The sequence below is a fragment of the Dermacentor variabilis genome, chromosome 5 (assembly GCF_050947875.1).
Source record: "Dermacentor variabilis isolate Ectoservices chromosome 5, ASM5094787v1, whole genome shotgun sequence".
Classification (NCBI taxonomy): Eukaryota; Metazoa; Arthropoda; class Arachnida; order Ixodida; family Ixodidae; genus Dermacentor; species Dermacentor variabilis.
The window spans coordinates 190,246,204-190,262,906 of NC_134572.1; the positions used below are offsets into that span (position 1 = coordinate 190,246,204).

Consider the following 16,703-nt stretch of genomic DNA (forward strand, 5'->3'; position numbering starts at 1 on the left):
AAATAGTAACCGAGGAAGACTCGGGCACAGCACGTTAGGAGTTAAACAGTTGGTAGCCTTGTGTTTCTTCCTCGTGTATCGTGGTGTTTATTCGCACAGTGTTAAACCCAGAGCAACATCATGATCGTTGTGCCGGGCCGCTGCGCAGCGCAGTGACTCATTGCGTGCTTGTTGAATTCCATTACAACTCGTCGTGGCAGCCCAACGGCTATAGCGTTGCGTGGCTGAACTCGAGGTAGCGGGTTTCACACCGGCTCCGGCGGCCGAATATCGAAGGAAGCGAAATGCAAAACCGCTTGTAAACATCGATTAAGGTTCGCAATAAACATCACAAAGTGGAAAACAAGATTTCGAACTCTGTCATTGCGCCGTGCCCCACAATCTGATCGAGGCTCTGGCGTGCATGACCGCACTTTTTTTTACTCGCAGTGACCTGATCCACTAATCTCACAGTGATCATTGGATTCTGGATTTTCTTTCAATGTAGCGCAGCATCGGAGAAAGGCCAGTTCATCGTTGTAATTATTACGTGCTGCGAAATACGGCATGCTCTTAAGTAAACAGGCAGTATCCTGATCGAATCAGTGCTTATGCTCCACAGCAGCTCCAAGCGAAAAGCAGCGGACTGGCGATGCTGCTCACCCTGAACAACGAGTGACGCACTGTGACTCGCGCTGGCAGCCGCGTTGGAGACGACGCAGGTGTAGTTGCCGTTGTGCCTGACGCTGAGGCTGGTGAAGGTCAAGTCGCTGGAGAAGGCGTCCGTCTGCGCGCGGACACCCAACTCGGCCCCCAGCGGCCGACCGTCCTTGCGCCAGCCGAACTCGAAAGGTGGGTCTCCAGAGATCACCGTGCAGCCGAGACGGGCACGCATGCCAGCCTGCAGGCCACTCGGGAACGAAAATGGGGCGATGGTCGGCCGCACTGCACAGATTGGAACATCAGCGTCTGCTTTGCACTACATATGCCAACTGATCAGCTGTGTCGCTTTCAGGTATGGCCAATGTCTAAAGGACAAATCTAGCTGTGTGGTCAAAAGAGCTATTTGACGGATGCTGGCTTGCTAGGGTACATACTTCAGAATAGTAGAATGGTTGGTCCAGTTGGGGATGCATATTTAAGTACGGAGAAGGGCGAAATACAGGACAAAGTAAGCCGAGAAAGAAAGGACAAGCGCTACTGTCAAATGTGAAATTTAAGTGGAAAAGTTTGCTGCGGCAGGAGAATGCACGCATGCGGACAAGATCGACCGAAACGAAAAACAAAAAGAGCAGGCTCGGAAAAAAAAACTGGGCGATAGGGTTAAAATTGCATACAACGCAAGCACAATCTTTTCATGAAAGATGACAATTGGGAAGCATGTGCACGCTGTCAACTGCGAACAACTGGCGCAAGAGGCATAAAAAACAAAATTGATGTGAATGAATCAACTTAGGATTACCTACCCATGAATTGTGCTTCTTCGCCTTAAAGTGCCAACGAAGCCCCGCTAACGCAAATGTTAGATTCAGAATTTATACTGACATCGCTTTCACTAGTTCAGCTTGTAATTTCGTTTTTGCAGGGCCTGTGATTTCCGCATTCTTCAACCGCGGATAGCAACCACTACTTTTGCATTGTAAAGCAAGAGTCGAAACCTTTGATATGAAACACCTAAAGCACTGTCGCATCCTGTCGTTCAGACATTGGTCAGTCTTTTCCAAGTAAGCACGACCGCTGCTTAAAGAAATGATGTAATATAATATTTGGGGTTTTACGTGCCAAAACCACTTTCTGATTATGAGGCACGCCGTAGTGGAGGACTCCGGAAATTTTGACCACCTGGGGTTCTTTAACGTGCACCTAAATCTAAGCACACGGGTGTTTTCGCATTTCGCCCCCATCGAAATGCGGCCGCCGTGGCCGGGATTCGATCCCGCGACCTCGTGCTCAGCATCCCAACACCATAGCCACTGAGCAACCACGGCGGGTAAAGAAATGATGTATACGACAGGTATAGCCCATGGGACATACTGATACTCACGCTTCGCCGTACAGCATTTGCTTACTTGAGTATCGGTGACGCGCTTGCACAGTTGTGCCAACTTGCGTGGCGCAGAATACAGAAGATCGACCCCATGCTTCCCTGCGACTTTCCTTAAGTTGTGAAACCTTATACACATATGGCACAACATCGAACAAACTGCGTGGTGCCTACATGGTCTACCACAGGCTCTTTGCACAGCTCATTACGCGGCGTTTCCGTACCGGACGCGGGAAGCCCGCCTGCTGCAACCTTACTACTTGGGGACCCAAGTTTTCCGTTATCCTGTGAGGGTAGGCCTTCAGAAGAGCCGACTCTAAACATAATTTAGCGATTCCGTTTTTAATCATTTGCGAATGTGATGAAGGGTAGAATGGCTTTCTTGTATCTTGGCATGTAAGCCCAGCACATGTGGTAACTATCCTTAAAGAAGTATACGAAGATCTAAAGACTGAATGGAATTGATATGCTGCAGCTCAAATGCGAACTTAACTGAGGAGGAACACTTTCTAAAGCTTCTGCAACCAACATAGCCGCCAATGTTAAGCAGTCGGTGCGTCTGAATTTAAGATGACTAAATGGAACCAAGAATGATAGGCGTAACGTTAAGATACATGAAGAAAGCGGTATGGATCAGAGGGCAAACGGGGATAGCCGGTATTCTAATTGACATTAAGAGAAAGAAATGGAGTTGGGTAGGTCATGCAATGCATAGGTGAGGCAACCGGTGTACCATTACGGTTATAGAATGAGTGCCAAGAGAAGGGAAGCGCAGTCGAGGACGGCAGAATACTAGGTGGGGTGATGTAATTAAGAAATTCGCAGACGCAAGTTCGAATCGGCTGGCGCAAAGCAGGAGTAATTGGAGATCGCAGGGAGAGGCCATCGTCCTGCGGTGGACTTAAAGGTAATGATAATGATCATAAAATCGTCTACGATCTAAATACCTTTACTACGCCTAGTTCAGCTGCATTAAGCTGACCTTTCAGTTGACGTTCAAAGGTAGCGAGAAAAATTTCGCAGAGGACAGGAGCTAAGCAAGAGTCTATACAGATGCCCTGTTTGTGAATGTACAAGTAGTTTGCGACATAAATTATAGTGGTGCCAAGGTAACATATCAGCAGCTCGAGGAAGTGTTATTTCGACACGCTGCATTCGTTTTGAAACGCGACCATGCTGGAATGGTCACTGACTTCGCTCGCAGTTGGAAACAGCTCGTGGTGTGGGACTAGAGTAAAATAGTTCCTCGGTGTCGATGGACACACTGCAGTTCGCTCCTGTGATGGCTTGCTGCAGAACGTCTGTGACACATTCGGAGCCCCTGACCATCATCTGGTAACAACTTATTCAGATGCTTTAGAAGGCAGCTGGTCAGGACACTCTGGCACTTCCCCTTCTCAGAGACAATTCGTCTCAAGGGGCACAGATCTTTGCGGTTTCACCGAGTAAAATGTTTTTCGAGCCCGTGATTAATGTCCTTCAAGTACAATAAATCAAGGAAAAAGACCGGTGCCCTAGAGTAGTTCCTGTCCGCTGTGAAAAGTTCGATGCGTAAATATTTATATGCCTAACCAAAGAGGAAACCCATTCGTCCGTCTGCCACATAAAACAACTCGCAATAAAGTTATAGTAAAACAAATATAAATTTTAAAGGAAGAACCTGGCGGTGGTGATTTCGAACCTACGACCTCAATAAGTGAGTGCCTTACCCATAGGGCTTGCAAGTACACCCACGCTTGCAGTACGTGAATATACCTGAACCATACGAATGTGTCCTACCGGCGGTAAAAAAATACAAATGTCAAAGGAAAACAGTTTCTACGAAGGCTTCCTTGAAAGATTTAGTGATGGCGGAATAAAATCCCTCTCTAGCACCACGTGTAGAGCCAACTCGGATCACTGTGGACACAAAGAAAATTCCCATTTTGCGAAAACGTAATGGCAAACACGCCACATCCCTGATGCGTTTCGGTGGTCACGGGATGCGCGTTCCGTGAGGGCTTTCCTTCACCGACCGAAATGCCACCTATCTCTGAGTGCACATGCGCTACACGTCACACAACACACACAGATAACCAGTCAACGAGTTGATAAAGATGATAAGCAGTTATATGTGTGGGTTATATGGATCTCATCCTGTTTGATAATGGTTCGACGTGCATGGATAAGGTGCTAAAGAGTGTTGTAACAATTCTGATAGGGTAAATGAGCATCGATAACGGTTGATAAGGGTCGGATCGAGTCCTATAAGGCGGATAAGGACCGACAAGACTTCATAAGGGTCGGATCATATCCGATAACGTTAAGCAGGACGGATACTGGTTGATAAAGATCGAATCGATCGTGATAAGGTCTATAGCTACCGATAAGGGTTGATAAGGATTTATACTCGTCGGATCAAGTTCCAGAACATTGTTAAATAGACCGGGCTGCATGGGATTGGGCAAGTTACACAATGCTTTCGAATACTTAAACTCTTAGAGGAGTTCCGGCGTGAATTTTTTCTCGTCAGCTTTGACCGTTAACTGAAATGTCAGCTTGATGAAGCCGAGGTTTAGCGAAGGTATTCAGATACATAGACAATTCATTGTTGGTTTGAAATTCAGACGCCCCGACATGCTTAACATTGGTGGCTACGCCGGTCGTAGAAGTTTTTAGCCGTTCACGTTTGAGCTCTAGTAGGCCCATTCCATTCAGTTTTTAGACCTTGGCATACTTCTTTAAGGAAAGTGAGCACATCTGCTGGGCTCAGTTGCCCAGATCGCGGAACGCCATTCTACCATTCGAGTGCTCACATTCGAAACTGATTAACAGGGGAATCGTTAAATCATGTTTCTCATCGGCTTTTTTGATATAACGGAAAGATTACGTCACCAAGCAGCAAGGTTGCAGCAGGTGGGTTTCCCGCGTCGGTTCCTTGAAACTGTCGCGGAAACACTGCTCAATCAGCTCCGCAAACAGCCTGCGAATGACGATGCAGTCGCCCCGAGGAAGAGGCGTTTGTTCGAGGTTGAACCATATGTGCATGAGATTTCGTACAACTTAAGGAAAGTCGCAGGGCAGCATGGGGCGAATCTTGTGTGTTATGCGCCATGCAAGTTGGTACAACTTTGGAAACGCGTCATGGAAAATACGGAAATACTGCACCGCTAAACGCGAGTATCAGCATGTCCCGTGCGCTGCTCCTGTCGTGTGCGTAATTATTTTAACCTGTTGTCGTGGTTACGCGGGATACACTGGCCAGTGCCTGAACGACACGCTGCGACAACACGTTAGGTGTTAGAAATTAGGTGAAGGGTAGAATCTAGCTTTGCAGTGTAAAAGTTGCTGTTCCTATACACCGTTGAAGAATGCGGAAGTTGTAGGCCGCGGAAAAATGAAATTAGAAGTTTGGGCTTTGGAAGCGACATTATTAGAAAATACTGTATTTCATATCTCTGTTAGCGCTGCTTCGGTGATACCTTTAAACGAAGAAGCGCGATTCATAGGTAGCTACAGCTAAGCTCGTTCGTTCTCTTTTGTTTTTTATGCTTCTTGTTCCAATTGTGCGTAATTGACAGCTTGCACAAGCTTTCCAAATATGACGTTTCATGAACAGATAGTGCACACTTTGTATGCAATTCAGTGCGAAAGCGCTACTAGTCTGCCAACCTGGATACCGCCTCGGTCTGTGTGAAGCCTCTTCCTAAGAGCGTGCACAGCACCTGCTTGCTCTTTTAACACATACGCCGGCGTGTGTGTGCTTGAAATAAATGTAGAAAGTGAAATGTAGGAGTGATGGTCACCTGAAATGTCTAAAGAGATTTGTCGCGCCAAACGAAGCGAACAACACCGAGCTCGGCGACAGAGACCGCGGGAAGTCGACCCATGAGGAAGATAAGGCCAAACAATTACGACTGCAGCAACAAATGATTGTTGGGTGTAGTATATTTCAATCCATCCAGTGTGGCCAATCCCCCTCGTGGGTACGAGCCATGTTTTGAGGCAACAACAACAAGAGAATTATTGGCGTTGAAACGTTTCAACTGTCTAATAACGACGGACACGACTGCGCAACGACAGGTTGCACAAGCGTGTCATGTGCGCTGCCGACACGGGGGAACAGCGGCAAGCCTGACTAGCTGAGGACGTTGCATAAAAGCATCGCAAGGCTGAGGAACGTGAGTCTTTGGCAATGGCTGCGACGTTCCTCTTCATGTGGTACTTCTTCGACAACCCGCTTGGCTTTGCGTGTTCTCTGTGTGACAGATTGTGGCACAAGAAGGACTTCGACTGCGCCATTGCCCCCATATACGCGACCTTGGCTTTGGTCTTTCCCAACTTTGAACAATTCTCTTCGTTTACGGCGTGTAGAACGTGTCAGTCTTCGCTTGCACAAGCTAGAGTGCCTTTCTACTCTGTGAGCAATGGGTATAAATATCCGCCCAAATCTGCCTACCTCCTTCCGCTGAAATGTACAGCTGAGCGCATGATTTCCCCTTGCATACATTTCATGCAATTGCTAAGGCTGCTCTACAACACTGGCCAGTACGGCGTGAAACAACAAAACAGTCGTTGTGCAAGTCTGCTATCCTCCTCTTCCTATTTCCACCGAGTAACCCAGTATGCGTTATGCGACACAGTGTGCATGACTATGCGTATCATGTCTGCAATAAATAAACAGTTTCATAAGGGCATCGCGAGTGCAAGTGATTCAATTAACAACCAACCAAACAACAGCCTAGAAATGCCTAACTTCCTGCAAGAAAATGAGCTTTCGCACAATATAACGTGGTTGGCGCAGCCAAACCGTTTGTAATTCTTTTGCCATATCGCCTGTGTTTTTTACGCCTGCTCTTTTTGTTGCTCGTTTCTGGTTGTCCTGAGCGCATGCGCGCATGGTCTTGCTACAGCGAAACTTTTCCCATAAACGTTTAGATTTGTCATTACTGCTTGGTCCTGTCTGTCTGGTCTTACTTGGTGCCGTGTTTCGCGCTTGACCGTACTCCAATAGGGTACATATATTCATAGCGAAGGTAAATATTATGGCCCAACTCTTCTGTGAACGAATCATTGGTATGATATTACTGTCGCTTGTGGCATTACGGATGTACGCTGTAACCACGATAGCATGCTAATGATCTAGATTTCAAGGCCGCATTGAACGTTGAATATGCTTAGTCAAAATGAAAATATTCGCTGAAGCCGAACATTTTTTATGCTGCTCAACTAGTGTAACATCGTTCACCATTTGCTCCGTCGTAAATTGGGTGGATCAGCAAGAAAAAAAGACAACATTTTCAAACAATACGCTTGTATCAAATTCTGTCTCTCGAGAATGAGCTTCAAGTGCCTGAAATGGCTGCCAGTCATACGTGTTCTGGCACCATGTCATCATCATTTATTGGTCCTTAAAGACCCCTGGAAGGGGCATTACATAAGGGGGGGGGGTGCGGAACATTGCACACAACAACATAGGTCACTCTCAAACATTGTCACACAATCAGTGATCAGAAGGATATATAAAGAAGAAAAAGTACAAAAACCCTTTAAATAAGCATTAACAATTTTAATTATAAAAATAGCAACAGTAAAGTAAACAGAGGCAAACAGAAGGAGGCACGAATTTTCACATCATGTTTTGAAATAGGATGTCAGCAACTGCCGGAACTTATATGAATCGCGTTCTATTACAATATAGTCTGGTAATAAATTCCATTCTCCAATTGCAATTGCAATTGCAATTGGACACTGATGTCGGCACATCAGTGTCCAAAATAAAATTTTCATCAGTTAACTGTAAACAAAGTTATGCGGCAGGTTCGCAGTCCTTGACGTAATTGTTTATTATCCGTGATTTAGCCAGTATACGTTTATTTTGTATTGAGCCTTTGCCTATAACTAATATTGGAATGTGCCTGGTACATTTCCTCCACATTAATTTGCGACTAATCGAGGACAGTCACACTCTGAACAATCGCTGCAAAGTGATAAATCATACAATTTGAGCATAGCTTATAGGTGATGGAGTTGCAATAGTAAAGAGAAGGGTCGCTTTGGCAAATGCTAGTTGCCTACCACTGTAACGCATAACGCACTGCGCACTCTATGGAGCTGTCATTGAACGTCTCTCACCGCGCACATTAACTTCCAATGAGCCGTTGGCGCTTTCTCCTTGGGTTCCCGTAACGTGACATGTATAGGTGCCGTTGTCTTCATACTGTCGCACTTCGCTGATGACAAGGCTGCCGTCCCGGAGCACTTCTTGCCGCTTACTTGACGGGAGGTGGATTCCGCCTGCACAAAAGACATCAGGAAACCGTTACATCCAGTCTTAGTTGCACGTAACCTACGTATGGACTGGATACATGACTATTCATAGATTTAGTCATTGATTCATTACCTTGTGCTCAGACTACGCATGGCTGCTCCAGAATTGAGTGGGTTGCTCAGTGGTCGAAACGCGATACCAGGAACAGATGACTACCGGCGTTATTGCCCCAGTGGAGGACGCTGGGGAAACCGAGATGAGGCATTGCTGTATAGGTATTCTATTAAAAGCGTGAGACTTTGTGCCTCATTAAGACTACATTTTGCCCCTAGCGAATGGCCAACACTCTCCCGTGATGCAGAAAGCACTGGGCGCGAGAAGGTCTTATCATCATATTTCAGTCAATGTATACTCTACATGATAAATATATGCGCGAAATTTCAGGACAATAAATTCTGTTCCATGACAAGAAATACATTTGAGCTAGGAGGAGGAGGAATGAACGTTTATTGTAAGAAACAGCGAGAAAGTGTCCTTTCTTCGCCCTAGGTGGGCGGCTCTCTTAGTCCAGAAAGCCGTTGGCTAATGCTGCAGCCCGGGCCCGGTCCACCAGACTTCGCTGATCTTCCAGGCTCTGTACCTTTAACATTGCCTCCCACGTTTCTTCGATCACTTGTAGCGGTTCTGAGGTATCATCTTCACTGTTTTTCTCGCGGTGCGGGCACACCAACACCATGTGTGGGAGCGTGTCTGGTACGTCACAATACCGGCCTAGGTATGAGAATTTGGTGGGGTGCATTCGGTGCATGATAATTCCATGTACATACGTATTTGTTTGTAGTCTGCGGAGGGCGGTGGCTTCTTCCTTGCTTAATTTTGGATGAGGTGGAGGATACTGTCTTCTTTCCAGTCGGTAATGTTGCAATATTAAGGCGTAGTTGATGGGAATGTCCTCCACCCTCGTCGCTTTCCGGAGACCGTGCGGCAGGAAATCCCGGCTGGTATGCTCTCGGGCGACAGCATGTGCTGCTTCGTTTCCTGCCAGGTGTTCGTGGCCTGGGGTCCATGCGACGTAGGTGTCGGGTAGTTCTTGGCGTCTTGTTATTTCTTTTAGAATTTTCACTGCTGCGGCAGAAATTCGGCCTTTTCGTAGGTTTCTACATGCCGTTTGCGAGTCGCTCAAGATGACTGCTGTGTCTTTGCATGTGGCGATGCCGAGGGCGATGGCCACTTCCTCCGCCGTTTCTGGATTTCTGGCCGGTATGGTGGCAGCGATTAGCTCCTTCCCTTGGTTGTTGGTCACGGTAATTGCGTATGCTCTTCTACCTGGGTATTTTGCCGCATCTGTATATCTCGTGTTGGGGGTTCTTTGAGTATTTCTTGCTCAGCGCTCTAACTCTTGCTTGTTTTCTGTCTTTGTGGTATGTTGCATGCATGTTGCGAGGTATTGGAGCGACTGAGATAGAGTCACGAAGAAGGTTCGGCAGTCGGGCTTTCGCGTCTGAGTCTGCTATGAAGTTTTCGCTGTATGCGAGCTTGCGAAGTACTGCTCTGCCTGTTTGAGTCAGCTTAAGGCATTCCAGCTGGCTGGCTCTGTGCGCTTCGCTCATTTCTTCCCAGTTGTTATGGAGACCAAGTTTGAGGAGTGTCGTGGTTGAGGTCGTACTGGGGAGTCCTAGTGCGCTCTTGATTGCTTTTCTGATGATGATGTTGAGTTTTTCAATTTCAGCTTTCTTGAGGAGTAGATACGGGGTGCCATATGTGATCCGGCTTATAAGGAGTGCTTGGATTAATTGGACGGTTTCTTGCTCTTTAAGTCCTCTTCTTTGGGTGGTTATACGCCGAATGAGATGGGTTACTTGTGTTAGGGTCTTCTGAAGCTTTGGAAGTGTAGCTGCCCCAGAGCCGTCTTTATGTATTGTGAGGCCAAGGACGCGGAGGGAGCCAACTTGAGGGATATCGATTCCATTGAGTCTGACGTTGGGATCTGGAGCGACGTAGGCTGGTGGTCTTCCCCGGGTCCTTGCCTTGAGTATAAGTAGCTCTGAAGCTCTGATTTTTCGGGGGCGCACTAGAGACCGCATTTTGAGAGGTACTGTTCTATCTGATCGATTGCCTCTTGGAGGTACTTTGCTGTTGGCCGGTTGTGGACGCTTTTGTCCATAACGTTATATCGTCGGCGTATATTGCATGGCTTAAATCTTCGATGCCATCGAGTTGTTGTGGGAGCTTAATCATTGCGAGATTGAACAGCAAAGGTGAAATGACTGACCCTTGTGGAGTTCCTTTGTGGGGCATTTCGAACTTGTCGCTTCGGATGTTGCCTATACCCACCGTAGCCGTGCGATCTTTGAGAAAGTCGTGTACGTTTTGGTAGGTCCGGATTCCGCAGTTTGTATTTTGGAGATTTTGGAGGATTGCTTCATGCTTCACATTATCGAAGGCTCCTTTTACATCTATTGTTAAAATAGAGAACTTTTTGTGGCGTTCTAGGTGGTCCAAGAGGTCTTCCTTGAGCTGTAGTAGTATATCTTGTGCTGAGAGGAGCTGTCGGAAGCCAAACATTGTGTCGGGCATGAGTCCTGAGTCTTCGAGGTATGTGGTGAGGCGATCGTGAACCATGTGTTCGAGCAGCTTTCCAGCGCAGGAAGTAAGGGAGATGGGCCGTAGGTTGCTGATTTGTAGTGGCTTGTTGTGTTTTGGGATCATAATTACTTTTGCGTGCTTCCATTCTGCTGGGAGCACACCTTTTTCCCAGCAGTTATTCATGTAGTCGAGGAGTCCATTTAGGGCCTTGTCTGGGAGGTTTCGTAGGATCTTGTTGGTCACCTTGTCATTTCCTGGCGATGTGTTACGGGTCAATTTGGCAAGGGCGGCATGGAGTTCAGGAAGCGTGAAAGGGCGTTCGAGGGTGAGATTTGGTTCGCCTTTGTACGGTCGGGGATCGGTAACCTTAGGAGCATTGTCTCCGACAAGTTTACGCTTGATTTCTTCCAGAATTTGTTTGTCTGTTCCTGGATGGGAGTTAATGATTTCCTTGAGGTCATGTCTTTGCTGGGTCTTGGTTCTGGTGGTAGCTAGAAGGGCTCACAGTATATGCCAGGTCTTCTTCGTGCTGAGTGTGCCTTGAAGTTGGTGGCACAGTTTATGCCAATTCTGCCTGCTAAGTTGATCTCCGTATCTGTGGCATGCAGCAATCGTCTTCTTATAAGAGCGGCTGTTTTCATGTATGTCTTTCGCCGCGACGCCAGTCAACTAGAAACGCCAATACGTAAGACAAGTATGAGGAATACGGTAGCTGGTTTCTACGAAAACGTGCCGCCGATACTGGTTTGAGATGATCCTTGGGGAGTGCGCCTGACATGTCAGTAAGGGGTCAATTCAGCTGATCGTTATTATGAAAAGAGTTTAAACCAAAAATGACAAAGGGTTGGGCAAAAGATACGTGAAAGGTTAACCACAGTAAGCGTCCGGATGGCTACTCGGCATTGGAGAAGGGGGGGGGGAAGCGTAGAAAGGATGAGGAGAAAAGAAGATGTATCAAGGAACCATTTCGTACAACCGAACGAAGGTTGTTGTAAACAATTACAGTTTTACTCCAATAGCAATAATGCACACTACACGCGCATTTCTGCCGTCGGCGTCGCCGTCGCCATGTGGTTCCGTATGATTGAAAGCGCGTAAGAAAGAACCGGCGAACGCGGTTCGATCTCGCATGCGCGACCGAGGAACGCGGCCCGGATGCGTGGCCTCTCCTATCGCGCGCGAGGCAGGGGGGTCAGGCGAGGGAGGTGGGGCGTTCTTCTCCGGCAGCTCCTATATTATAGGGCACCTCAATGTCCTCCTTGCCCGCTGCTCCGTACAAAGGGGAGACAACCGCGGCGTCTTCTATGGCGTTGGTCACGCGAATCGTGGTTGCCCCAGTAGACGGCTTTGGCGGACGTTGTAGGGACGCGTTGCCGGTGCTCGTGTGTTTTGAAAGCATTTGCCACGGGGCCAAAGTGCGCGGCAGCGTGGGCCTCATTTTCAAAGCGGTCCACGATGTTTGCAGAGTGCGCGCAGTGCCGGTAGCTTCGTATGCGCTGTGCTTTCGACGCTTCGTTCCTGTTAACGCAAGAAATGCATAAAGGTCAATTCGCTTGCTGCTGCCGCGATTCCTTACTCCAGAATTTTCAAAGCGAGTCTTCCAGCTCATCTAGCGAGATGTGTTCATGCTTACCTGTGTGCGCGTGACCCCGTGCTGGGTAATTTAGTTAAAACGCGTTGATGGAGCAGTTGCTTTGAATTTATGATAGAATGTGCCAGCGCGACTGAACAATTACGTAGAAAGAAGACCACAAAGGCATCGCTGTCTCTGTGTGTCTGCTTCTATCTACGTCCTCTTGAGTCACGCTTACACATTCTATCATTGTTAATTTAGCTAGTAAGCGAATCCTTACTTCGTACAGCTATCTACACATTTGCTATCGCAATCGCTTTTTTTACAATTTTTTTTATACACTCGCGATTTTCTTTACGCACTAGTGATCTTAAAGCAACTCCGGCTAAAGTTGGCTTGCACCAGAATCCAAGAAATTTATATAACTATCCGCGTAACGATAGAGGTAGAAGGCTCGCTGTGTATAGATTCCACAGACGATGCACTTGACTGAAAGGAATATTTGGAATGGTTAAAACGTCCGCAGTGATCCACAACTTTTAAGACGCGATTATGGAGAGTGGGCTCAACGACCATACATGCTCTATCATAGACGCGAGAGCATCTGATGAAGGATATTATCCTTGCGACATGCCTGGTTATACAAAAGTTCCCTGCATGTCTCTTTACCAACGTTTCGAAGTAAAATATGTGAGTATGAGCTTTCATCCATGTATAAAAGGCCGCATTTCTTGCTGAAATGATCTCTTCATGCATATCTGGCATTGGATATTTTCAGTTATTTTTAAAAGTAGTTTATAGCATTGAAAATATTAACACAAAAAGCTTTTTATTTATTTATTGAAGGTACAGGTGCTCCCAGAATAATTCGGAACGCCGGAGACGCTGCTGCTCGTCGGCGGAATGCGCCGGCGGATAAATACAGGCAAGATTTGCACATGCGCAGTCTCCCTAGCGAGCAAGTTTCGCTCCCTAGTGCATCTAGATTGGCGTTGCCTTGCTCCAAGAAGGTAGCGCTAGGTGCCCTTTAGCATTGTGCAATGGAGGCTGGGCGAATCAATGTCTGTAGCACAGTATGCATGCACCGTAATCTATAAATAAAGGCTTGTGGATTCCTTGCAGCGTATTCTCCCCATGGTCTGCATCCTGTCTTGGAAACAGCAATGCTTTGCATGATTACGTGCTAGTGAGGCGACTTGACTACAACGGCATTGCTGGCTTATTTTTCCACCCTGTTAGCCTGTCCTGCGAAGTATTAGCTTTTAGTAAAAGATCTCCCTGTCCGTGTTACTACTAGCCTTGTAATACGAGGACAATTTCCACTATTACATCACCCCTCTTAACGGGTGTGTCTGCGATAGTGGCAATAAAGGAGTTTACGAAATGAAATAACACGGCACGTTCGTCAAGGCCAATTTCACGCACAGGAAGTCACTTCATGCAAAGGGCACTCTAATGACCTCTGCACGACTCTAGTCATTTAGCGGCGCACCCGTTACGTGGTTCGCATGCACTGTGCACCAATCAATCATGGAATCTGGACCATTGGTAGCGAGTATCCTTGCCTATTGATCGCGGGACGGCGTTTGTTGGCGAAGATACTCATTTTAATACTCATTTTCTTTTGCTCAGAGAAAATATACAATGATAAGAAAGGGTAGACTGTGTGAGCTGAATGCAAAAAAGAAAATAGTAAGGAGAACATAGGAAATCTAAATAACAGGAAGAACACTGGGTTTATTTTTTCCACAGTAAACAAAAAGAATTGAAACGTAACTGCTTCGTCTAAAGCGGTTGGCATGTTCCGCTATCAATATCTCGCGAATGCGCCGTCCACGCAAAGCACAGCTTGTACGCGGCGTAGAATTGACTCGTAGAGCGCATCTACGAAGTCCCTCCTCTCACCAAGGCGCTTCCACTCACGCGTTATGACGAGCCAGAGCTCGTCGGCACTGGCCCCACCCAGATTCAGCTTGGACAAACTTTCCTTCATCGTGCCCCCCATGTTCTTCGTAACATTAAAGTTTGCACCTTTCGGAGGCCAATCAAGAATGCGAACACCACGTTCTTGAAGAAGCTTTTCCAGAGCTCTGGCGGTGTGCATCGGGCTCAGGTCTTGTTGGAACAAGTAGCAGCCATCTTTAAATGGCCCGTCCAGAGCGTATGGCAGTAGGTGGTAGTCCAGAATTTCGCAGTAAGCTTCAGCTGGGAACGATGGGGACAGTCGGATTAGCGGACCGAGGCCCTCTTTGCTAATTGCTCCCCAAACGTTGACAGTACAGCGGCCGCCGCTGCAGATCTCGGAAACATACCCAGGCTCGTATCAACACGAAAAGAAGGGAATAGATAACGGTCTTTTCAGATGAAATACCTTTTGCGTGTCCGAAGAATTTGTGCTTAAAAGATCAGAAAGAAAATCAAAATACCTGCAGTTATATGGTCTCCATACACGACGCCCATCTAGATGAAAATGTCGATTCATCTGAGAATATGACTTCCTTTCATTCTTCAGTCGTCCAGTGCTCATATGCCCTGCCAAACTCAAGGCGCCGGCGTTTTTGGCGCTCCGTAAGGTGTGGCTTTTGTGCCGCGACAAATCCACGAAGACCAGCCTCTCGCATGCGCCTTCTGATTGTTTCCTCACTGGCGGTTGCTCTGAAAAGGATCAGCAACAGCTGCAGCAACAATGAGAAGGTCGGACTCTTCCGACGTGCATCGGTGTCGACCCGATCGCACTGCATCTTTGAGTCGGCCATCTTCATCCCTGTATGCTTGGATTATTCGGTTGATCGCACTTATAGACTTTCCTGTGAGGCGGCATATCTCACATTGAGGTATACCTTGTGAACTAAGCTTAATTATATTTCTCCGCACATTCATCGGCACTCTTTTCGGCATGTTGCCTCGATTGGAATAGGGCGGAATTCGCGTAACTGTCATTGTTTAAATATGTTCGTATCGCTTTATCAATCGAGCCGCCGATATCATCACGGTTGCATCAGACGTAAACGCCGCCCTTTGCCAGCGCTAGTCACGGTCACCTACCGTAAATATTTTGAGCAAATGATAAAAACGGCCCACACGAAAAATGAAAAAGAAAAAGGCGCCCAAGCACCCGAAAATGCAGACACGAGCGTTTATGCTCCAACGCGAGTGCATGTGCAGACGCAGCTTGTCACAGACACCACCGGCCCAGCCCCCCTTGGCAAAACGTTAAGGGGCACCTAGAGCTACCGTTCTGGAGCAACGCAACACAAACTAGACGCACTAGGGAGCCAACCTTGCTCGCTAGGGATACCGCGCACGCGCAGACTATGGTACTACTTTTTCCACGTGCGTGCTCCGCCGGCGAGCGGCCGCGTGTGTTGCGTTCCGAATTATTCTGGGAGCGCCTGTACCTCAAGGACCCTTTACACAGGATTTTATATGAGGGGTGACCGGAATTGATGTTTACAAAGAGAAAGTCAACGGCGGCTTGTAATTGAACAGGGTTGACATGAAGGACGACGCCTGAGGGAAAATTATTCCTCTCCATGACTGTTTTGTTGAAGAACGACTAAAGGTGTGTGGCGGTGTGGCTTTCTTAGGATACTTAACGTACGTTCCGATCCCTGTCTATTTAAGTCTCTAACCTATTTAAGAATTGAACGAGAAGAAAGGGGGTTAACAGAGGGGCCTGATTTTTATTAGTCGTATCATAAGAAGCCAACAAACACTGACACCAAGGACAACATAGGGGAAATTACTTGTGCTTAATAATATGGGGTAATGAAACGATGAATTAATGGGAATTAAAGTGGATGAAAAAACAACTTCCCGCAGGTGGGAACCGAACCCAAAACCTTCGCATTTCGCGTGCGATGCTCAACCAATTGAGCTACCGCGGCGCTTTTTCCCAATCCACTTTCTTGGGTATTTTTGTATCCTAGTAGAACCTTGGGAGTGTTAGCCAGCGCCACCACTCACCAGAAATGTACTTTTGTGTGCATGGTAATTGTGAGTACGGTAACTGACCTAATAAAGAGTCTTAGAGGTAATGCACGGTAATGCACGGTAATTACGGCAAGATGCAGGCTTACACCCACACTCTGCTATGTTACGGTAATTAAGCATGAGCTAATTAGACTGAAGTGAATGCGAATGTGTCGTGGTTCATTGTACTAAAGAAATGAATGCATGTGTATGTGTGGCGTATCCATGGATAAGGAGGTTGTGACTGACTTAGTAATGCGTCTTAGAGAAATGTACTGACACATACATGGCAATTCTGA

At 47.1% G+C, this 16,703-nt stretch overlaps 1 protein-coding gene across 1 annotated transcript in view; it reads right to left on the reverse strand.

The window, feature by feature from the left end:
* LOC142583408 (cell adhesion molecule Dscam1-like) overlaps positions 1-16,703 on the reverse strand; it is a 680,687-nt gene that overhangs the window by 579,697 nt on the left and 84,287 nt on the right. Inside the window, exons 8-9 of the mRNA XM_075693861.1 lie at positions 8,138-8,299; positions 643-924 (exon numbers count right to left, since the gene is read on the reverse strand). Of these exons, the coding sequence (XP_075549976.1) occupies positions 643-924; positions 8,138-8,299 (444 nt within the window). The remainder of the gene's footprint in view (positions 1-642; positions 925-8,137; positions 8,300-16,703) is intronic.